General features: G+C 37.4%; 3 protein-coding genes across 4 annotated transcripts; 2 read left to right on the top strand and 1 right to left on the bottom strand.

Annotated features, from left to right (window-relative positions):
* Window positions 1–286: 286 nt before the first annotated feature.
* Window positions 287–2,775, bottom strand: LOC116003991. The gene is made up of 3 exons (XM_031243933.1): window positions 2,527–2,775; window positions 1,301–2,432; window positions 287–1,002 (listed from the first exon to the last, which is right to left on the bottom strand). The coding sequence occupies exons 1-3, from the start codon at window positions 2,773–2,775 to the stop codon at window positions 287–289; spliced, it is 2,097 nt and encodes a 698-aa protein (XP_031099793.1).
* Window positions 2,776–4,568: 1,793 nt separating this feature from the next.
* Window positions 4,569–15,629, top strand: LOC116003533 (xanthine dehydrogenase 1-like). 2 transcript variants are annotated; one of them, XM_031243425.1, is made up of 14 exons: window positions 4,569–5,008; window positions 5,620–5,719; window positions 6,335–6,443; window positions 6,613–8,109; window positions 9,076–9,318; window positions 9,504–9,818; window positions 10,530–10,769; window positions 12,160–12,444; window positions 12,568–12,789; window positions 12,887–13,048; window positions 13,318–13,452; window positions 13,855–14,091; window positions 14,262–14,435; window positions 15,057–15,629. In XM_031243425.1, exons 1-14 carry the CDS (start codon window positions 4,873–4,875, stop codon window positions 15,297–15,299), a joined length of 4,098 nt encoding a protein of 1,365 aa, XP_031099285.1. In that variant the 5' UTR covers window positions 4,569–4,872; the 3' UTR covers window positions 15,300–15,629. The 2 variants fall into 2 exon arrangements, with proteins under 2 accessions (XP_031099285.1, XP_031099286.1); XM_031243426.1 differs by having other exon boundaries at window positions 4,883–5,008; window positions 5,615–5,719.
* A 1,476-nt stretch (window positions 15,630–17,105) lies between these two features.
* Window positions 17,106–21,975, top strand: LOC116003580 (DNA replication licensing factor MCM4). The gene is made up of 18 exons (XM_031243477.1): window positions 17,106–17,241; window positions 17,367–18,047; window positions 18,150–18,278; window positions 18,360–18,441; window positions 18,585–18,717; window positions 18,825–18,896; window positions 19,027–19,152; window positions 19,229–19,342; window positions 19,467–19,679; window positions 19,790–19,888; window positions 20,009–20,169; window positions 20,378–20,474; window positions 20,559–20,720; window positions 20,832–20,912; window positions 20,991–21,069; window positions 21,240–21,376; window positions 21,464–21,517; window positions 21,598–21,975. Exons 1-18 carry the CDS (start codon window positions 17,205–17,207, stop codon window positions 21,670–21,672), a joined length of 2,532 nt encoding a protein of 843 aa, XP_031099337.1. The 5' UTR covers window positions 17,106–17,204; the 3' UTR covers window positions 21,673–21,975.
* The last annotated feature ends 1,210 nt before the right edge of the window (window positions 21,976–23,185 follow it).

Raw genomic sequence — 23,185 nt, 5'->3', positions numbered from 1 at the left:
AGAACGTCTAACAAACGCAAAGCTAATATTAAGGAAATCTTTAGCTAGTTGTCTAAAATCGTCAAGAATGAGATCAAAAGAGGTTCAGTCTGAAGTGTTCGTAATACTTTGAATAACCGTTAGAGCATCAGACTCCACCTGAACCTTGTTGACACCCAGGGATTTAATCCAGTTCAGTGTCTCCCTAAATGAGGGAATTCTTTTTTCTTTTTTTGGAAACAGAGAAAATACATTAACTTAAATCATCAACAAGAACAAAATGAAGGGAATGTGGAGGAACAGCCATCTACTCCCTACGATCGGCAAAGAACAATGCTTCCCTCGCTAACATATGTGCTGCCTTGTTCGCGGACCGTTTAGCAAATGAAAAGCTAATGTCATAAACATCACTAGCTAGGTTTCTAATGTCCTGGAGAATGAGATCAAAGGAGGACATACAAGAGGAGGCCTTCAAGCCTAAAATTACAAGTTGTGCATCAGATTCAACAATAAAAGATTGAAAGTTCAAGGCTTTAATCCATTTGAGAGCTTCCCGGATTGCAATAGCCTCCCCAATTTTTGGTTGATACAGATTATCGCAGCTCTGCTGAAGGGCAGCAATAAATTTCCCTTCCTCATCTCTTAGAATGCATCCCAAGCCTGTCCTTTTCTTTGTAGCATCAAAAGCTGCGTCCACATTCAGTTTGAGCTTGCCGAAATGTGGTCTTTTCCAAGTATGTACTGTTGTAGTAACATTCTCTTCTCCATTGGTGTTGTGAATCGTCCTCCAAGCATCAAGAAAAACAACAGCTTCATCAACAATATGGGAAGGGTGTGATCTCTGGTTCTGCCACACCAACTTGTTCCTAGCATCCCACACTTTCCAACACACAGTAGCCATTAAAGCTAAGGAATCAGATTTGAGCCTTGAAACACAATCATTAAACCAATCCAGAAAAAGACCTCCTGCTCTTTGAGGGATAGAAGGGATTTTGCTCCAGCAGGATTTAGCAAAGGCACATTCTGTAAAGAGGTGATCAATGGATTCAGGGTAAAAGTCACAGAGTATGCATTGACATTGAACATCAACTCTCCTACTGCGAAGATTGTCTGTAGTTGGTAGACAATTGGTGCACATTTGCCACAAAGTTTTTTATCCTTGGTGGGAGAGGTGAATTCCATATAGCAGTCCATTGTGGTCTAACCCCTACTATCATGGGATTGAGTAGATTCCTATAGCAGCTTTTGACTGAGTACATTCCACTGTCTTCAGCACCCCAGATGATTCTCTCTTGGCTTTTAATAATAGGTAGAGGTATACTCATAATATGATCCCAATCTTCTTCCACAAATATATCTTTGATAATTGCCTCTGCCCCCTTTTCCTGATTCATCTCCATGAGAGAATTGACCTTTGCATGTTCCAAATAATGTGGCATAGCAGTCTTGACAAAGGGATTATCCTTTCTAGGAATCCATGGGTCCTTCCAAATATTTATGGAGTGACCATCACCCACCCTCCATCTACAATTGGCTTTCATGATAGGTTGTGCTTCCATGATACTCCTCCATACAAATGATGAGTTGCTCCCCAGTTTGGCCTCAAGGAAGGAAGTATTGTTGAAGTATTTTGCTTTAAAAACTCTTGAGACAAGTGAATCCGGAAACTGAATAAACCTCCACGCTTGCTTACCAAGGAGAGCTATATTAAACTCTCTAATCTTGCGAAATCCCATACCACCAAAGCTTTTTGGCTTGCACAGATCCTGCCATTTCTTCCAATTGATGCCCCTATTACTGTCAACATCCCCCTTCCACCAGAATTTGTTCATAGCTAATTCTATACCATTGCAAGTCTCCACCGGAAGAAGAAAGATGCTCATTGCGAAAGTTGGTATAGCATGAAGCACATTCTTAATTAAGACCTCTCTACCAGCTTTTAAAAGAAAATTGTTGTTCCAACTCTTGATACGGCTTATAACCTTCTGTCTGATGAAGCCTAGAATCTGATTTTTGCTTCTTCCAACCAGGGATGGAAGCCCCAAATACCTGCCTGAGTGGGAGCCTTCCGAGATACCCATAACTTCACACACCACCTCCCTAGTGAGACTGTCAACGTTTTTACTGAACATAAGGGAGGATTTATTGTAATTAATGTGCTGCCTCGAAGCCAAAGAAAATTCTGCCAAAGTAGCCTTCATAACATTCGCTTCAAAGGAGTTTGCCCTACAAAAAAGAAGGTAATCGTCTGCAAAAAACAAATGACTGACTTCTGGGGCACCCCTAGCAACTTTGATGCCATGAATACCATTGTTTTTAATCTCCATTGAAATCATAGCACTTAAGCCTTCCATAACCAGGATAAACAGGTAAGGCGAGAGGGGGTCCCCCTGTCTTAATCCCCTCCTAGGAACGATAGGACCCAATTCCTTTCCTTCAAGACTGACCTTGTACTGGACAGTATTGATGCAGTTAACAATCATATCAACAAAATCCTGACAGAAACCTAACTTACATAGAATCCCTTCAGACAAGTTCCCAACTCACTCTATCATAGGCCTTACTCATATCAATTTTCATGCTCACATACCCCGTGTTCCCCTGAGTTTTCCTATTGAGGTAATGATGAGATTCATAGGCCAACAGGAGGTTGTCTGTAATCAATCTATTGGGGACAAAAACACTTTGAGAGTTTGAGATCAAGGAATTCAGGAGAGGTTTGATTCTGTTTGCAAGAGCTTTGGCTAAAATCTTGTAAAGAACGTTACACAAGGCTATGGGTCTAAGATCAGACATGGGAGGTAACAGTATGATTTTTCCCAAATAAATTTTTGAAATAATTAACAATGAGGTTATTTAGATCATTACCTCTATCAACCCACACCCCTTCATCATTTTTTAAGCGTCTGATTTGATTAACTTGTCTCCTTCGGCGAACGGAATTATGGAAAAACTTTGTGTTTTGATCGCCATCCTTCAACCAATACTCCTTCGCTCTCTGACGCCAATAAGAATTCTGATGTTCCAGAGCTCTGAGGTGTTGGATTTGGGCTTCTCTAAATTTTGCACACCCATACTTATCCCTGGGGTTCTTGTACAAGCACATCTTTTTTTCCCAAAATTCGATCCTCTGACGAAAATTCCTAGTGAACATCTTACCCCAGCTCTAGACCTCCATACCACACTGTTCGAGTCTATCCAGGATCTCCCTGCCTTGAGTCGAACTCCAGCTATTAAGGACAACTTCACGGCAGTTTGCTTCCTTTAGCCAAAGGTTCTCAAATTTGAACCTAGGTCTATGGTAGACTTTGTACTGCATTTCAAGATCCAGTAAGAGAGGTAGATGGTCGCTACGAGAGGTTACAAGAGACTAAGCCTGAGCAACCCCAAAAAAATCCCTCCATGTATCTGAGACTAGAATGTGGTCCAACTTCGCTTGAATCCATTCAGGCTTCCCACGAGATTTCTCCCACGTGAACTGGTGACCGGAGAAATTGAAATCTGATAGCCCACTGGAATCCACAGCCTCACGAAATCCTTCCATTAACCAGTTAGGTTGCGGATTACTCCCTTTTTTTCAAACAGAAACATGATATCGTTGAAATCGCCCACCACAGCCCATGGGAGATTTTCCTGTCTTGAGAGTTGTTTGAGTAAGTTCCATCCGAGGTGTCGCCGGTTCCTGTCCGGCTCGCCATAGAAGCCGGTGAGTCTCCATTGCCTTCCATTCGTCGGATGTGTAACAATAGTATCAATGTGACGGTTCGAAAAGCTCTTAATACTAAGTAGCGGGCTGGACTTCCAAAAACAAGCAAGACCTCCACTATGGCCCCTATTCTCTACACTCAAAAGACCTTCAAAACCCAATCTCCTTCTAATGGGCTCTAACTTAAACTGGCCCACTAGAGTCTCAATAAGAAATACTACATCAGGCTTCTTAGAGTGGATAAGGTCCACCGAAACTTGAACTGACGTGGGATTGCCGAGCCCACAACAGTTCCAGACTTAAATGAGGGAATTCTAATTCCATAAAAATAAGAGAATTGCAATTCCCTCCAACGAAATGAAATTTGTTTACTATTTTCTTTACATCACTACAATTTCAACATACTTTCATAAGTGGTCCACATTTCATATCATATTAAAAAATTACGGAGTATTATATTTCACCAATATTATTATTATTATTATATAAATTATTAAAAATTAATTTTAAAAAAGTGACAAAAATCTCTACACTCATGACATGATATTTTTACTACACTTTTCAAGATTTGCAATCTTTGTCTATTTCTTTTAAAGTTAATAAATAGTGACTAGTGATATGGCTTATGGCATGTCATTTTGTTAGAGGTAAATTTTAAGAATGAGGATAGTCTCGTAACCTCTTGGGCCCAAGAAAATGACATTATAATATTTTCTCTTGCTTTTATCTAGAATTTACCACTTAAAAATTAACTGAGATGTATATAGGGACTGCAAAATATTTTCTTGTCCATTTGTATTTGTAGTTTTCCTTCCACACTAACGCCCCAATCCAAGTACACAGGACGCGACATAAATCTGCAGATGTGCGTAGTTTAGTTGTAAAAATCCAATCAAATGTAACGTGATAACGTAGCTATCATTTTCCCAATCTGCGTCAGCGCATGATATAGTTTGCATTTTGCAATAAGCACACCACGGCTGGGCGGGGCTGGACCGACTATGCAGATTACGCAGTGTATTGCGTAGTTGCGTAAGACGGCCTAAAATCTGTATTTTAAATCACGGGTTTGGACTATTCTCTATCGCCACGCAGCAGATAATTGACCTCCACCCAACAAGAATCAGCTTAGTTTCTTCGCCAGAAGGTTTGGGTGAAATCTTCATTCTGGAAAAAAACAAAACAAAATGGGTTCTTTGAAGAGCGACGGTGAAGTGGAGAGCATTGCAGGTGAATCGAAGGAAGCAATCCTATACGTCAATGGGATTCGGAGGGTACTGCCCGATGGTTTGGCCAACTTGACACTTCTTGAATATCTAAGAGGTTCTTATACTCCGTAGCTTCTTATTCCTGTTCTTAGATATTTGTAATGATTATGTCTTTGTAGTGTTTGAGAAGTGTGAAATCAAAATCTGAAATTTAATTCAGATTCTGTCTGTCTGACTTATATGCAGCCTGGGTACTTATTCTTTTTCTTTACTTTTGTAGTTTTTATTATTATTATTTATTTTATTTTTTATATGTGAGTTTGAAGTTAAGATGGTTTAAATTGGTTAATTTTGGAAAAAAAGGGAATTCAACAGAAAGGGGAATAGATGAGCAAAGGTGGTTAAGATTGATGCTTGGCACTTACTGTTTTTATTTGATAGACACATTTGGGTCTTGAATAATAATCCCAAGTTACTTATGAATTATTATCTTAAATAAGCTAAAAGGTGCTGGACAGTCTATAATCACTGATCTTTGCAAGCATCAAGGATGTAGTGCAATCTCAGTAATCTAATTAAAGGTATAGAACTGGTCAACTGGAGAAGCAGCTCAAAGAAAGGATCTTAAAAAGTAGGAGGAGGATTTCTTAGGGAACAGTAACAGTAGAAACAGGGAGTTGAAATAGTGTTGTCTGATTTCTTCTCTACTTGTCTGTGTCAGTGCAGATGTTGGTCTGACTGGGACAAAGCTAGGCTGTGGCGAAGGTGGTTGTGGGGCATGCACGGTCATGGTCTCTCATTTTGATCAGTATTCCAAGAAAAGCATGTGAGTCTCTAGTCTTTTCTGTGTCTTCCATGTTTCTCTCTTTGAAATTTTCTATTTGCGTGTTTGTATGAACCCCTAGGTGGGTTCTTATTAGTTCCGGGATGTATACTATTTATTCAGATGAGTTCTTTTTTAGCCATTGAGCCATTATTGACTTATGGTCTTAAATGTGCCTTATTCACCTGTACTGTGCAACTTGAAAATTCTTGCATTTTCCTCAGTTAACTGCTCAAGGGTACCATCACATGCTATTCCCTTTTCTAAAGTGATTCTATTGGTAAGACAGAACTGTAAAGCCAAAAAAGAAAAAGAAAAAAAAAAGCTATTTATCAACTAAGTCATAATCCAAACATAGAATCAAGTTTTGGAATGATGGCTTTAATATCTATTTTGGAAATCATTTTTTCACTTCTCTTACTATTGTTTTTGTACCGTAGTAAAGAGCTTTGCACATCATGCTTGCTTTATTGCATGTTGGTTAATTAAGTTTAAATTTCTAAAAAAAAAAAAAATGGCTACAAGTGATTTTTATTTATTTTTTATTTTTTTATTTTAGTGTTGTTATAATCTCTCCCCACATATTAACCATCTCTTCTTTATATGAGTCCATTTTAGGCATCATGCTATTAATGCATGCTTGGCTCCTCTATATTCTGTAGAAGGGATGCATGTCATTACAGTGGAAGGAGTTGGGAATCTTAGACATGGTTTGCATCCAATCCAGGTATATCTATTTATATTTATATCCTGATCCTTTTCCTTTTAAGATCCTTGCTAGCAATTCTGTTCTCTTTCTAACATAAATATTAAGATAATTATAACAGAAATCCTCTTGAAGATGGTAGGCTCTAATTTTGAATGATAATTTCTAATTTGTCCACTAAATTCTTTAGGAATCATTAGCCCAAGCTCATGGCTCACAATGTGGCTTCTGTACTCCTGGTTTTGTTATGTCCATGTATGCATTGCTAAGATCATCTCAAGAACCACCTACTGAAGAGCAAATTGAAGAAAGTCTTGCAGGAAATTTATGTCGATGCACCGGTTATAGACCAATTATGGATGCATTTCGAGTATTTTCTAAAACTAATGATGCCTTGTACACTAGTGGATCATCAGAAGGGAATGCTGGATTTCTTTGTCCTTCAACCGGTAAGCCATGTTCATGTGGTTTGAAAGATGGAAGCAACGAACAGAGCACTAAAGATCATGTAAATTATGGTGGTTGCTGGAGGCCAATATCTTATAGTGAAATTGATGGAACTGCATACACGAAGAAAGAGCTCATTTTCCCTCCTGAACTTTTGTTGAGAAAAATGACATATTTGAGTTTGAGTGGATCAAATGGATTAAAATGGTATAGACCCTTGAAACTTCAAGAAGTCTTAGATCTTAAAGCAAGGTACCCAGCTGCAAAGTTAGTAGTTGGTAATTCAGAGGTTGGGATTGAAATGAGACTTAAAAGAATACAGTATCCTGTGTTGATCTCTGTTGCACACATTCCTGAACTGAATCAGTTGACCATTGAAAAAGATGGTTTAATAATAGGTGCTGCTGTTAAACTTACACAGCTTGTTGAAGTACTAAAAAAAGTATCTAATGAGCGAGATCCATATGAAACATCTTCATGTAGAGCTCTTATTGAGCAGATAAAGTGGTTTGCTGGAACACAAATACGAAATGTTGCATCAGTTGGTGGGAACATCTGTACTGCCAGTCCAATATCAGACTTAAATCCTCTTTGGATGGCTGCTGGAGCAAAATTTCAAATCATTGATTGTAAAGGAAATATCAGGAGGACTAAGGCTGAAAATTTCTTCCTGGGCTATCGCAAAGTGGATCTGGCAAGTAATGAAATTTTGCTATCTGTGTTTTTACCTTGGAATAGACCATTTGAATTTGTGAGAGAATTCAAGCAAGCTCACAGGAGGGATGATGATATTGCAATTGTCAATGCGGGGATGCGTGTTTTCCTTGAAAAAAAGAATAAAAATTGGGTAGTTTCAGATGCATCAATTGTGTTTGGTGGGGTTGCTCCTCTTTCATTGGTTGCATCTAAAACAAGAGAATTTTTAATTGGGAAAAGTTGGAATAAAGAGTTATTGCAGGGTGCTTTGGAGCCCTTGAAGGAGGAAATTGTGCTGATGGAAAATGCACCTGGTGGAATGGTTGAATTTCGAAAATCATTAACCCTTAGTTTCTTCTTTAAATTTTTCTTGTGGGTTTGTCATCAAATGAGTGGAGAAATTGTTGAGAGGGTGCAGTCATCTTATTTGTCAGCTATAGAACCATTTAACAGACCATCCTTAAGTGCAAGTCAGGATTTTGAGATTAGGAAGCATGGGACTTCTGTAGGCTCTTCTGAAGTTCATCTTTCATCAAGGCTTCAGGTTCGGACTATTTTGAATGAAAGCTATCAATCTGATTAGTATCTTGTATTTGTGTCTATAGTATTCAGTCTTGAATTCAATGACCAAATTTAATGCACATACAATCATGATAATGTACATGTATAAAGGGAACAAGAATTTTACAATGGCATGCACTGACCACAGACTGGGAGATTACAATTAAAGTGACTCATTTGCACTTGTACTATGCGCTTTATGGTTGTTGCTATTGATGCATGCTTATCTGAATTGGTGGAATGGGAAGAGTGAAAGCTTCTTGTTTTGTTTGATTCCATGGTTGATCTTATTCTCTCTTCAGTTAAAATGTTGAATGACTTAACACAAGTACTAGCTTGAATCTTGCATTTGAGCAATTCACTAGCTAATATATCATTGACATTGATTCCTGGCTGCTAGTGTCCCATGCTTGTGTCAGCAAATAATTTGCTACTATGTACCTTTTAAACATGCTATCTGTTGTCTGTTAGTGTGTGTGCAGTGCTCCACTTCTTTCTTTTTTTTTTGGATTAAAAGAATCTGATATAAGGTGATCTTATTGCTTTTTTGTTCTCATTCTAATTTTCAATAGAAGTTTATGCTTTGCAGTACATTAAATGAAATGATTCTTTGCTGTTGAAATCCTGTCTGGAAGCATTTGTTTGTTTTGTAGTCATTTTATCTTCTGCCAGGGTGGCAGCATATTTTTCCAACACCATTCTATCAAATTTTTTCACTACTGAATTAGTTGTTTCTTGAATGCTACGGAGTATATGAAAAAACATTTCTATGCGCACAGATACCCAGGTAATTAAAAGATTTTTTGAGCGGGAAGCCTTTCACATGCTTAAAGCTGCCAAATACGAACTTACAGAGTTACAGACTTGTTCAACTGCTTATACCAATTCTCCTTCAATGAATACTTTGCTTCCCTATTAGTCTCTGACATTTTGGCTGGTATGCTCACAGGTTTCAGGGGAGGCAGAATATACTGATGACATTCCCATGCCTCCAAATAGTTTACATGCTGCCCTCATATTGAGTAAAAAGCCTCATGCAAGGGTACTTTCAATAGATGATTCAGAGGCCAAGACCTCACCTGGATTGGCTGGAATATTTTATGCCAAAGACGTTCCAGGTAGCAATATGATTGGACCAGTTATAGAGGATGAGGAACTTTTTGCAGCGGAATATGTTACTTCTGTAGGTCAGGTATGGTTCATGTTGCATATGGTTGTTGCACTAAGAATGGAAATCCTGAGCTTAATTGCAGCAGCGTAAATTTAGTGAAGACTAAAGATTATTATACGGCATTTTTGTGTGTGTCGAAATGTGGAATATCAATGAATCTTCCTGTATGCACGCGTTTAACTCATATATTTTCATATCTATTGAAGGCTATTGGAGTGGTTGTTGCTGATACTCATGAAAATGCAAAACGTGCTGCTGCAAAGGTTCGTGTTGAGTATGAAGATCTGCCTGCGATTTTATCAATACAGGATGCTGTCCGGGCTAACAGTTTTCATCCAAATACTGAAAGGTGCTTGAGAAAGGGAGATGTTGAACAATGTTTTCAATCGGGTCAATGTGATAAGATTATAGAAGGCGAAGTTCATATTGGTGGTCAGGAACACTTTTACTTGGAGCCTCATGGTACTCTAATATGGACATTGGACGGGGGCAATGAGGTGCACATGATCTCATCTACGCAGGTGGTTGAACTCTTGTTTTATGAACTTGCACCTTGGTTTTATAAATACGCACAAATAATCTAAATGCAATTTGTGCTTTCCTGTTCTCACATATTGTCTTCTTGGCACTTCATCCTTTTCAAACTGAAAAGCATTGTTTATTACTATTTTGGATCATCTCATAATCATCTTTCACTTTTGGAAAATTTGTGCTACATTTCAGTAGTAGCTCATGTGGTGATCAGTTATTTTTTAAACACACACTTACCTTTAAATGTTGGACGAAATCCATGTATGTTTTGCCTCCGATCCCTCCATACTAATCCATATAGTAGTAAATTTTTGAAAGTTTTACCAAGCCAAACCACGAATTTTCATTTGTAATCGATGTTACATTTATTAGTGGTTTGATGATGCTGGCAAAATTACTTTCCATTGGGTTGATCATAAAAATTTCCAGGCTATAGCCTCAAACACTGTTAATAACCATGGTTAAGTCTGAGTGTGTATTTTCATATTTCTTGCGATGCCCTAGTGACTTGATAACTGATTGTACGACACTTTAAAATGACAGATGTTGGAGACATGGTTGAGTGTGTAGGTTTATGTGTATTGTAATTTGTACATGTTGGCAACCATTTCAATTATTGGTTTTTAGCTTTACTTTCACAGTCAACTAGCAGAGCAATTGTTTCTGAGAAAATTTTCCAATCATTATTCGCTCAATTCCAGGCTCCTCAGAAACATCAGAAGTATGTCTCTCGTGTTCTTGGTCTTCCAATGTCTAAAGTGGTTTGTAAGACCAAAAGAATTGGTGGTGGATTTGGAGGCAAGGAGACTAGATCAGCTTTCTTGGCTGCTGCAGCTGCTGTTCCATCATACTTGTTGAATCGTCCAGTAAAAATTATACTGGACCGGGATGTGGACATGATGATAACTGGGCAGAGGCATAGCTTCCTTGGAAAGTATAAGGTACTTGTGTCTGTTCTCAAATCATATCATGTTAATACATCCTTATGGGTCAAAATACAAATACCTATGAGGTCCTTGTATTATAGTATTTTGTTCAATTTAGTCCTTGTATCTTTATTTTGTTCAATTTAGTCCCTGTACTTTAAAAAGTGGTGCAATTAAGGACAATAGTAACTGGTACTAATATTAACGTTAACTTAGCTTAAGTGGTACTGACATTATCATTGTCACATCATGATATTTATATTCCAACTCATATATTACTTTATAAATATTTAAAATTAATTATTTTTACCACCAATATATTACATTAATATGTCCGAAATAAATAATTACAACTGTGCCCCTAATGAGATTTAAACACTTGATGCCAGCATGCTTGTAATTATTTATTTTGGACATATTAATGTAATAGAATTAATACTTCCTATGGTCCTTTGAGTATTGTGCTATTACCAGCAAACGTCCCCCGAGTATAAAATAACCAGCAAACATCATCCGAGTATCAAAAAGTGACCAACAAATGTTCCCGAGTATAAAAAAACCAGCAAACGTCATCCGAGTTAGTGAAGGCATGAAAGTGGCGTTACATTTACGACTTTGGTTGGGTACACTCAGTTTACCCTTCAATTTAACGCCACTTTCAGACATTTGCTAATGGAAGACTACGGGTTGTCACTTTTTTATACTCAAAGGAGTCAAAGAGGACGTTTGCTGGTGATAACACAATACTCGAAAGACCACTAGAGGTATTAACTCTAATGTAATAGTGGTAAAAATAATTAATTTTAAATATTTATAAAATAATATATGAGTTGGAATGTAAATGTCGTGATGTGGCAGTGATGATGTCAGCGCCACATAAACTAAGTTAATGTTAATATTAACACCGCTAACTATTGTCCTTAATTGCAACTTTTTAAAGTATAGGAACTAAATTGAACAAAATAAAGGTACAAGGATTAAATTTAACAAAACACTATAGGACAGGGACCTCATAGGTACTTTGCCCCATCCTTATGTGATATTGTGATCTTTATGTAGAAAGACCAACTTAGGGCATACTGAAATATTTAGACAAAATTGATTGATTGAGATAACATTTCATAGGTAATAACTTCTCTACTTCATTCTCATCTATGCTTATTTGCAGTGTCAAATAATCATAAATACAATTCTCACTCTTAAAATTATCAAACATTTCTAAAATTAAATTATGCCATATTTCTAACCTCCTTTTCAAGTTGGGAAGAGAAGAAGAAATGACCTAATCACCTTCGTTTCTTGATTGACTTTATAGGTTGGCATAGTTTCATTGTGATTTTCATCAAATTTCTTCACTTCGTGTTGTTTTCTTTTGTAGTCTGATAACAAAGCAATATGTATGTAGGTTGGTTTTACAAATGATGGGAAAGTGCTTGCATTGGATCTTGAAATCTACAATAATGCTGGAAATTCACTTGATTTATCATCTGCCGTACTTGAACGGGCTATGTTCCATTCAGATAATGTCTATGAGATACCAAATGTTCATGTTTCTGGGAAGGTTTGCTTCACTAATTTTCCTAGTAATACAGCTTTCAGAGGTTTTGGAGGTCCACAGGGTATGCTGATCACTGAAAATTGGATTGGAAGAATTGCCTTGGAGGTTAAGAAAACTCCTGAAGAAATCAGGGTACGATATGTGATTCTTGTGATATTTGGTCCGTGATGATGATTCTCTATCATTGGTCATCTCTTTTTATTAATCTTAGACATGTCCATACATAAATACGTCCATTTATTCTTTATTTTCCAGGAGATTAATTTTCTGAGAGAAGGAGCAGTCTTACATTATGGTCAAAAAATCGAAAACTGTACCTTGGAACGCCTCTGGAATGAATTGAAGTTATCATGCGACTTTTCTAATGCTTGTAAAGAAGTTGAAAAATTCAATCTTGGTAATCGGTGGAAGAAGCGAGGAATTGCCATGATTCCAACAAAATTTGGGATATCTTTCACAACAAAGTTTATGAACCAGGTAACTTCCTAGTTTCTACACATTGATAGGTCATCGTAGTTATATTAGTAGACGACTAGACAATTTAAGTTAAAGATCGACATGATTGCTTATGTAGGCAGGTGCACTTGTTCAAGTCTACACAGATGGAACAGTATTGGTTACTCATGGGGGTGTGGAGATGGGGCAAGGCTTGCATACAAAAGTTGCTCAGATTGCAGCATCTTCCTTTAATATTCCACTCAGTGCCGTTTTTATATCAGAGACTAGTACTGACAAGGTATTCCTTGTGTGCTGATTGTGCAATTTGTTTTCTTATTCTTAATTTTACTTTCATGTGGCATTTGCAGAAAGTTGTCTTCAACTTGCGTTTCTTCTATTTCTTTACATCATATATATATTTCCTTTTAGTTTGAATGTATTTCCCTGTGATGTATATTGTTGTTGTTTTTTTTGTTTTTTTTTTTTATTTTTTTTTTCACTTAAGGGTATAGCTTTTAGTCATGCTACTAATGCATTTGTCTCATCCCTCTTTCTCGATCAATCTAGGTTCCCAATGCATCACCAACGGCAGCTTCTGCAAGCTCTGATATGTATGGCGCTGCAGTTTTAGATGCCTGTGAACAAATAAAAGCAAGAATGGAGCCTATTGCATCTAACCGTACTTTCAACTCTTTTAAGGAGGTACATTCGTTGCAGATATTCAAATGTTGGATTTCTCTAATTCTGTTGCCACTAATAAATCTTTTCATATTTCATCTACATATGTTATTGTTGAACGGGAAATTCTAAATGACCTATAAAGAGTATACCTGTGTGTGTCTCACTCAGTCACTCTACATATGTAGAAACTATTGTGGAAGGAAGATAAACAAATATCACATTCTGAAATTATTGGGAGGCATATAGAACACTGAACTCATATGAATATAACGCAAAAAACGTTGCTAACCATTCATTATCTCTAACATATTGCTTCTAATGATAGACCTTTACTTTTGGACATATTATTGTTTTGGTTGCTATTACTGCTTCTAATTCTCATTTAGGTTATAATAAGATTATTGGTTGTTTCGATACTTCTAGCTCGTCATTGCTTGCTATCTGGAGAGAATAGACCTCTCTGCTCATGGATTTTCCATCGTTCTTGATATTGGCTTCGATTGGAAAACTGGTCAAGGGACCCCGTTTAGGTACTTCACCTATGGGGCTGCATTTGCTGAAGTTGAAATCGATGCATTAACCGGAGATTTTCACACTAGGAGAGCAGATGTTCTCTTGGACCTCGGCTTTTCTCTTAATCCCGCAATTGATGTTGGACAGGTTCTTTCCAACCCCTTCTTGAAATTGTAATTTACTTATTGGATGGAGTAAATGAATATTAACCCTGGTATTAGAATTTCAATATGGATGAAATCATGAAATCTTCGACAAAATCATAGTGAAAGTTGTTTTGCCTCATTGCATTCTTAGTACTCTCTATAATCACGCAGATTGAGGGAGCATTTATACAAGGCTTGGGTTGGGTAGCTTTGGAAGAGCTGAAATGGGGGGATCCCGCACACAAATGGATTCCATCTGGATGCCTACTCACATCTGGACCGGGAAACTACAAAATTCCTTCCGTGAATGATGTCCCTTTCAAATTCAACGTTTCGCTTTTAAAAGTAAGTTTCCCACTTTCTATTAGTGACAGTTTGACACTGACATCCAGGTACCTCGGTGCTTATATTTGCTGAAAACAGTCTTAACCAAATACGACCTTTACAGTACATACATGTGCATAGAATGATAAAAACCCGAGATTATAAGCTGTTTCTATTCTGTAACCCTTCGTTTCCCAATATAACATAACAAGATAGTAAATTTACGAGTGATAACAAAATATACTGAAAACAGTCTAGATGGGGGATCTAGAGACTCGAGAACATAATATGGTGCGCTTGCAATACGTGGTTTTTGTGGAAAGTAATTTCTTTGAACAGATTTTGTTACATCCCCGTTTCATACTTCCACGATTACTTGATTTTATTGGAGGTTCGATCCTCAAACCCCTGGGTTTGAGCCGGTCAGCTATGGGTAACCTAGGCTGGTTTACCTCCTTGTGGTCCTTTGCCGGCTAGAGTCACAGGGCGAGGAGAAAACCTCGTTAAAAGAACGATTACTTGATTTTATTAAGCTGACGCTGATATATATGACTTTTTCGTGATAAGTTACACTAGCTTGATGGCCACGAATGCTGTGGGGATTCCCTTCTTAAAACCGTCGTTTTAAAATGTTGTTGGCAGGGTGCTCCAAATCCGAAGGCCATCCATTCCTCCAAAGCTGTAGGGGAGCCGCCCTTCTTCCTCGCCTCGTCTGTATTTTTCGCCATCAAAGATGCCATTGCATCTGCGCGAGCTGAAGCCGGCTATAGCGGTTGGTTTCCTCTCGATAATCCGGCTACACCCGAGCGCATACGCATGGCTTGTCTGGACGAGTTTACGAAAGCGTTCATCGACGCCGATTATAGGCCCAAGCTTAGTGTGTAACTGTGTTGTGTAAGTCTATTTTTAGGAAAATATAGGGCTGATATTTTAGAATTATTAACAATAATGAATGCTGTGTCGCCCAATAGATGCATTAGTGTACAAAATTATCTCCCTTCTGATATGCTACACTGACTTGTCATGGAGGAAGGTTTGTAATATTTGACTGCAAAATGTACCTTCTTTAGACTTCTGAGACACAAGAATCTCAAGACAACGAAGTGATAGGTTCTCTTCCAAGTAATTATGTTATAGAGGACAACTCTATGTTATAAGAGTACAACCAGTCGTGTTGTTTGAAACGGAGTATTTATAAAGATTTAAATTTGACTATCTTTCGGAGTTGTTTATTGACTATGGACACAAGTTATATCATGGACTAAGATTTACCTTGTATTATGAACTTTGATTCAAATTGACATTCAGGTGTATTGACGTTAATATATTATGTATTTTTAGTTAATAGATTATGTACATATTATCTATCTTGTATAATGTAGAATTAATATCATTTTTGGTCCTACGGCTTTTGATGTCTTATCATTTTTTGTACACAACTTTAAATTTTTTAGTTTTGGTGCCTAACTTTGTTAATTTTATCAGTTTTGTTCAATATCTAAGCAAAAGAAAAACCATATAATAAAAAAATTTGCGTCGTTGATATTGGCGGTTTTAGTTCGCGTTGATGCAAATAAATGAATTCGTATGTGATATTTGTTGATTGAATTATTTAAGAATAGTTATAGGAATATTTTTGAAACAACTAGATATTTCGAATGTTAGGAGGATGAGTTCTGTGTATTTTGTGTCATTATTCTGTTCATTCTATTAAGATATTCTGTGTATTCTAGACAACGGCTCTTTATAGTTATGTTAGTAACACAGGTTGTGATGTGTATGTGCATTCGAATATTAGGGGGATTTGTGTCAATATTCTGTGTATTTTATGAAGTCATTCTGTGTATTCTAGACAAGGATTTTGTGTATTCATATTAGTAGTATTTAAACACAGATTGTGATGTGTTTGTGTATTTGATGTTTTCATTTTCTGTGCATTATTGTTAGGAGTTATGTGTATTATGGTTATGGATTATGTGTGTTTAACAATTGGAGTAGTGTAAATAATAAGATCAGTTATGTGTATGGTGTAAGAATTTTCTGTGCATTCTATTCTACGAAGACATTCTGTGTATTCTGGATAATAGGATACACAGAATATAAACCCAAGTATTATCTCTTATGTTCCATGTGGTATGGTATTGAAAATCAATAATATATAGAATAATATATTAGAATACACATAATCATAAGCCTAAGTATTATCAATGGCTTAAGTATTAGTATTATTGTTGTCTCATGAGGTGTGGTACTCGAAATTAATAATGTACAGAATAAAATACACAAAATCATTGAATAGGATACACAGAATTACACATAAGAATACACAAAATTACACATAATGGTGTCCGTTGCGCCTCAATTTCTCACTACTTAAATACACAGAATCATTGAATATATACACTGAATTACACATAAGAATATACAGAATTACACATAATGGTGTCCATCGCGCGTCAATTTCTCACTACTTAATTAAACGACGCCGTTTTAAACTAGGGTCCTCGATATAAGAATTGATAGATATAGATAAGCATGAGATCCACATAACAATACAAAGCAAATTATATTCTAATGTTTAGGGCTTGTTCTTTGTAAAAGCAGGCCATATCACCCAAGATCCATATAAGAAGGCCCAACCAACTCGTGCAGAGGAATTTGGCGCGGAATGTACCCGTTCTTTCCCGCCAAAATGAGCATAAGCCACACTAAAGTTCACTCCGAGCTCACTAGCCCTAGGCATAATCTCACTCTCTCTGGTTGACCGACGGGAAGAGTGACGCTCCGATCATGGCTTCCGATTCGTCTCCGGCCAACACTCCCGGCGGTAAGGAAGACCTATCTTTCCTTGGAATCTTTTCTTCCAACTATTTCAGTGTTATGAAATGCTTTTGCAATTGCATTTAGTTTAATCTTCACCTTGAGTTGTTGAATGATGAGTGTAAATTACAGATCCATCTTCGCCTTACGACTCGCTTTCGAGCCCAATTGCAAACACGTTCTCATCTCCCGCCGATTCCGGTCGGCGGAAACGCGGGCGTCGCTCTTCCTCCGCTGCAACGCCACCGGCCCCTGCTAACCCTCGCTTTTCCACTCCTGACGCCACGCCTACTCCGTCCAGCAGGAATCCTCGAAGACGCGGCGGAGGAAGGTTTACTTCCGCCGCTGCTGCGGCCACGCCTTCCTCCACCAATGATGCACCGCAGTCCTCGATGGGCGGTGGCGGGGGTGATTCCTCGGCGCCTTCGCCCTCCTCGGACGGCGGAGATGACGCCCCACCAACGTATGTCTGGGGCACAAACATTGTTGTTCAAGATGTGAATGCTGCAATTCTGAGGTTTCTTAGGCATTTCCGTGAAGATTCTTCTCAGGATGAAGGGAAATACATGATATCCATTCACCACGTGATTGAAATGGAAGGTGATTCACTTGATGTGGATGCAAACGATGTGTTTAACTATGACAGTGATTTGTATAACAAAATGGTTAGATATCCACTTGAGGTCCTAGCCATTTTCGACATTGTTTTGATGGACATGGTAAGCAGAATCAACCCGTTGTTTGAAAAGCACATACAAGCTCGAATTTTTAATCTTAAAACGTCCACTCCCATGAGAAATCTCAATCCATCTGGTTAGTCACATCTTCTGTTACATTCTATCTGATAAATTTCCATTTGCTTCTGTTTAACAGTGTGCTTTTAAAACTAAATTTGCCTCTGTTTTCTGTTCCTAGATATTGAGAAGATGGTTTCAGTTAAGGGAATGATAATTCGTTGTAGTTCAATCATACCTGAGATCCGGGAAGCAATATTTAGGTGCCTTGTCTGTGGATATTATTCTGACCCTATTGTTGTTGATAGAGGTAAGCCACTATAGTACTATATATGTTAATGTAGGCTGTTTGAATTTGATTTGTAATGCTAACTTTAACCTGTGTTCTCAGGCAGAATTAGTGAGCCCACACTCTGTGGGAAGCAAGAATGTCTTGCCAGAAACTCGATGATTCTGGTTCACAATAGGTGCAGGTAATGAATACATCAGTGGTACTTTTGACTATGCGATTGATTTACGTAGGTGGTGAACACTAGGGAGCATGAAATGCACACAATTAGACTGATTAGTTCCAAACTGCCTGGGCTTGTCATTTACTGACTCTGTTGCACCTTAGGTTTGTTGATAAGCAAATAGTGAGACTCCAAGAAACACCAGATGATATTCCTGATGGAGGAACACCTCACACAGTGAGCTTGTTGGTGCATGACAAATTAGTGGATGCTGGGAAACCAGGTGACAGAGTTGAGGTGAGTATCAACTAGATTGCATGTTCCTTGCTGAAACTGTAATTAGTGCTGTGTTCATTCTGTTTCTCTTTATTGTTTGTGATCTAAGATGCTTCATTTACTTCTAGGTCACTGGCATTTACCGGGCTATGAGTGTTAGAATTGGATCTACGCAAAGGACTGTTAAATCACTTTTCAAGGCAAGCTATGATAATTCTTGCAGCTATTTTAAATGCTTTTGAGCTGAAGCTTTCTTATCACTGTTGTGAAATCTGATGGGAGAAATATATGCTAGCATTTGAAACTAAAAGGTGTTTCTTTTGGTATCAGACTTACATTGATTGTCTCCATTTGAAGACGACTGATCGTTCAAGAATGCATCTAGAGGATCCAATGGAAGTTGAAAATGGCATTTGTAGGAATGAGAATGAGCCTTCTCTTGACTCTGCGGATAAGGTGACTTAAATGCACTTCCTCTCTAATGAAGTATGATACCCCACTTCCTTGCTTATAATGTGGCTCTTAATATCAGGTGGAGCAGTTAAAGGAATTGTCTAAGCAGCCTGATATATATGAAAGGTTGACCAGATCCCTGGCACCAAATATATGGGAGTTGGATGATGTCAAGAAAGGTCTTCTTTGCCAGGTATTGTACACTCAATAGAATTGATTTATTTTTGTCCCAATATAGTAAAACGTCAGATGAATGACTATCAATTTATCAGAATCTACAAAGTTGATGCTAACATTGTATATGTGGCTTCATTTAGCTTTTTGGTGGCAATGCATTGAAATTGCCATCTGGTGCAAGCTTCAGAGGAGATATTAATATCCTTCTTGTTGGTGATCCTGGGACTAGTAAATCCCAGCTCCTGCAATACATTCACAAACTTTCACCTCGTGGTATTTACACAAGTGGGCGAGGAAGTTCTGCTGTTGGGTTGACTGCCTATGTTGCCAAAGATCCTGAGACAGGAGAAACTGTAAGTCATAAAGATAGTAGTTTCCTGTTATCTCTTTTTTCAACAAATTAGCTCTGTCCCTTCTGTTCAACCTTGGATACATGGATTTGACTTGGAGCATGACTTTCTAGGTTCTGGAGAGTGGAGCCCTGGTTCTAAGTGACAGAGGAATATGCTGTATTGATGAATTTGACAAGATGTCTGATAATGCAAGGAGCATGTTGCATGAAGTGAGACTCTAACCAGTTTTTTTGATTCAGGAAACAAATGTCAGGAGTTGCCAATTCTTGTTATGGAGTGAAATTTACTTTCTTTTTTTTTTTGTGTGGGTGTTTCCCATTACCCCTCAGGTCATGGAGCAGCAGACTGTTTCAATAGCGAAGGCAGGGATTATTGCTTCACTTAATGCAAGAACTTCTGTACTAGCTTGTGCAAATCCAATTGGCTCACGCTACAATCCTCGTCTCTCTGTTATTGATAACATCCATCTCCCCCCCACCCTATTGTCCAGGTACAATTCTGAATATGTTATCTTGGCTTGGTTCTATTGTATTTCCAATGATTTCACAGTCTACATAAAAATAATCTTGTATCATTTGTTTATACTTGTGTGTCCTGCAAGGCTGCAACTGTGCTTATTTGTTTATTCATTTTCAAAATTTTGTTGATGTTTTATACTCAATATACAAGTCTCATTTTACTCCACTTGTTCATTTCAGATTTGATTTAATTTATTTAATGCTGGACAAGGCAGATGAGCAGACAGACAGGCGCTTAGCAAAGCATATAGTTGCCTTGCACTTTGAAAATCCTGAGGTTTGATAGTTTTTCAGTTGTGTGGTTTGATAAGGAATGTATGGGGATATCAGTAGTTCATTTGCTGACTTTTATCTTTCACAGAATTTGGTGCAAGAATTTATAGATCTTCCAACATTAACTGCTTATGTGAGTTATGCACGAAAGCATGTACACCCACAGTTGTCTGATGAAGCAGCTGAAGAGTTGACAAGAGGATATGTCGAGATGAGAAGAAGAGGAAACTTCCCAGGCAGTAGCAAGAAGGTAGAAAAAATTATGTGAACATTCACAATTCCTTGTGCTTTTATGTATAGAAATTGAAAATGATTTCCTTTTACATGCTGGAGATTGTATCTAATCCTTTTGATCGTACAGGTCATTACAGCCACACCCAGGCAAATTGAGAGTTTAATACGCCTCAGTGAAGCACTTGCTCGTATACGATTCTCAGTATGGGTCAGTACACTTTCCCTTAGTGCCCAGCTTCTGGTGTAAAATTGTAAAGATGACTGATTACTATCCTCATTAATGCAGGTTGAAAAGCGAGATGTTGTGGAGGCCTTTCGGCTTCTAGAAGTTGCATTGCAGCAATCTGCAACAGATCATTCCACAGGTAGACTTTGTTATTACTTAACAGGATATACAGATAAAGATAATTACTTTGATTTGAATTTGTTTATGCACAGTGATGAAACATCTAATAAACCCATTTTACCTAGTGCTATGATATGGAGTTCTAACAAAATTGTCTGGTGATTTGGAATGAATGTTTTATTTAAACAGGAACCATTGATATGGACCTCATCACAACTGGAGTTTCGGCAAGTGAAAGGGTGAGACGGGAGAACTTGGTTTCAGCCACCCGCAACATAGTCATGGAAAAGATGCAACTAGGAGGACCATCATTTCGGTTGATTGAGGTGGGTAGAATCTAGAATAGAATTTTAAAATGCAAGAGGATAATGGAAAAGGAAACCAGAAGCTGACATTATGAAATGAATGTGCAGATACTGGAAGAGTTGAAGAAGCAAAGTTCTGACATCCCACCCAATCTCAATGATGTAAATCTCTCTTTCCTGTCTGCTGTGTTTGAATGCCTGTTTAGCTAACTGTCTAATGTCTGTTTTTGAAATATCAACAGCTGCGAAATGCACTTTCTACTCTTGCAAGTGAAGGATTCGTTCTTGTCCACGGTGATCACGTAAAGAGAATATAATGCTAACCTCCGGTAAATGCTTTGCAGCTGGAGAAAGAGAAAGAGATTCTACTCGTAAAGTAGTAGTAATTGCTAAATGCCCGTGTGATGTAGGAGTACGTCTTTTACCCTTTGAGTTACAGTTTTTGTAATAGCTAAACCTTTAAAAGACAAGACTCCAGGGACCCCTTTGAGAGCCGAGGCTAGAACTTACTCTATTTGCATTAGACATCCTTTTTACATGTTAATTATTTGGTGATGTCAATTTGTGTTGCTACATAGTGAAAGTAATTCTATTGTTTTACATGACTACAGTACACAGTATGTGGTGTCTCACACTGTCTCGCGTCAATAAATAACCTTATCGTGTTTTTTCTTTTGTTAGAGAAAGTAGGTTTTGGTTGCCTGGCCAAGTACTTATCGAAAAGGATACATGTTCTCTCTGAGCCACCAGTTGAAATTATAACCTTCTTAGAGGACGATTCCGCGGGTATCCCCGCGTTTCGTTGTAGGTTGCAACTGACCTGTGTACATATTTGGGTTTCCTAGCAAATTATTGTGACGACTATAGTTTAAATAACTGTGTGTGGACCATGAATATAAGATAATTATTTTTTTGAAGGGAAAATATAAGATATATTTTTATTATACTAAAAATATATTATTTTTGTACTGAATGTACATTATCTCATAGTATATATAAAATAATGTACTTTCAGTACTTAAATAATGTACTCTAAAATAGTGTATTTTATGTACAAAAATAATGTACTTTTAGTATATTAAAAATGTACGGAGTATTTTTTATTTATGGTTCACATAGCTGTGTGGACCATGGTCCTTGCAATAATGATGGGTTGAGACTCTCAATCCTTAGGGTTTGAATTTTGAATTGAGTGGTTATGTTCTTGTATAAGTAGCTCCTTCTGTACATTCAACATAGTGTAATACAAATATAAATTATATATATATATGTCCTCAATCAGATGAAAATTATGTCTTAGGTAAGAACTGGTAGACAAATTCAAACCATTGATCTAGTAGATTTAACGGTTTAAAATAAACAAACTTGTAATATTTATGAAAAGACATTTATTTTAAAAATTTGTAATATTTATGAAAATTACCCTGCTCATTTTTTACTTGATTTCTCAGTGTATATATATATATATATATATAAAGGTTCACTTAATTTTTGTCATCGACTTTTTTAGGCAAAATTTGTTGTGCTTTGTGCATTGATTGTTGGACCTCTAAAATGTTTGTCTATTTTGCCCTTGCCATGCGTTGACAGTCGCACTCCGATTGCTTAGAGGACAACGGTGATACTGTTTTGGTGGATTTTGGTGGACTAGACTTTAAATCATTTAGGAAATATAATATTATTCCAATGATATTTAAAAAGAGTTAATTCCACTGGAGATCCCTTGTCTTTGGTGGTAATTCCAAACTTAGTCCTAGACTATCATTTTTGTCATTTAATATCCCAGACTATTAGTTTTTGGATGCTTTTAGTCCTTCTCATGACTTTTCC

The sequence above is a fragment of the Ipomoea triloba genome, chromosome 14 (genome assembly GCF_003576645.1).
Source record: "Ipomoea triloba cultivar NCNSP0323 chromosome 14, ASM357664v1".
Taxonomy (NCBI): Eukaryota; Viridiplantae; Streptophyta; class Magnoliopsida; order Solanales; family Convolvulaceae; genus Ipomoea; species Ipomoea triloba.
The sequence above is the reverse complement of the archived record's forward strand: the minus strand, read 5'-3'. Positions and strand labels throughout refer to the sequence as shown.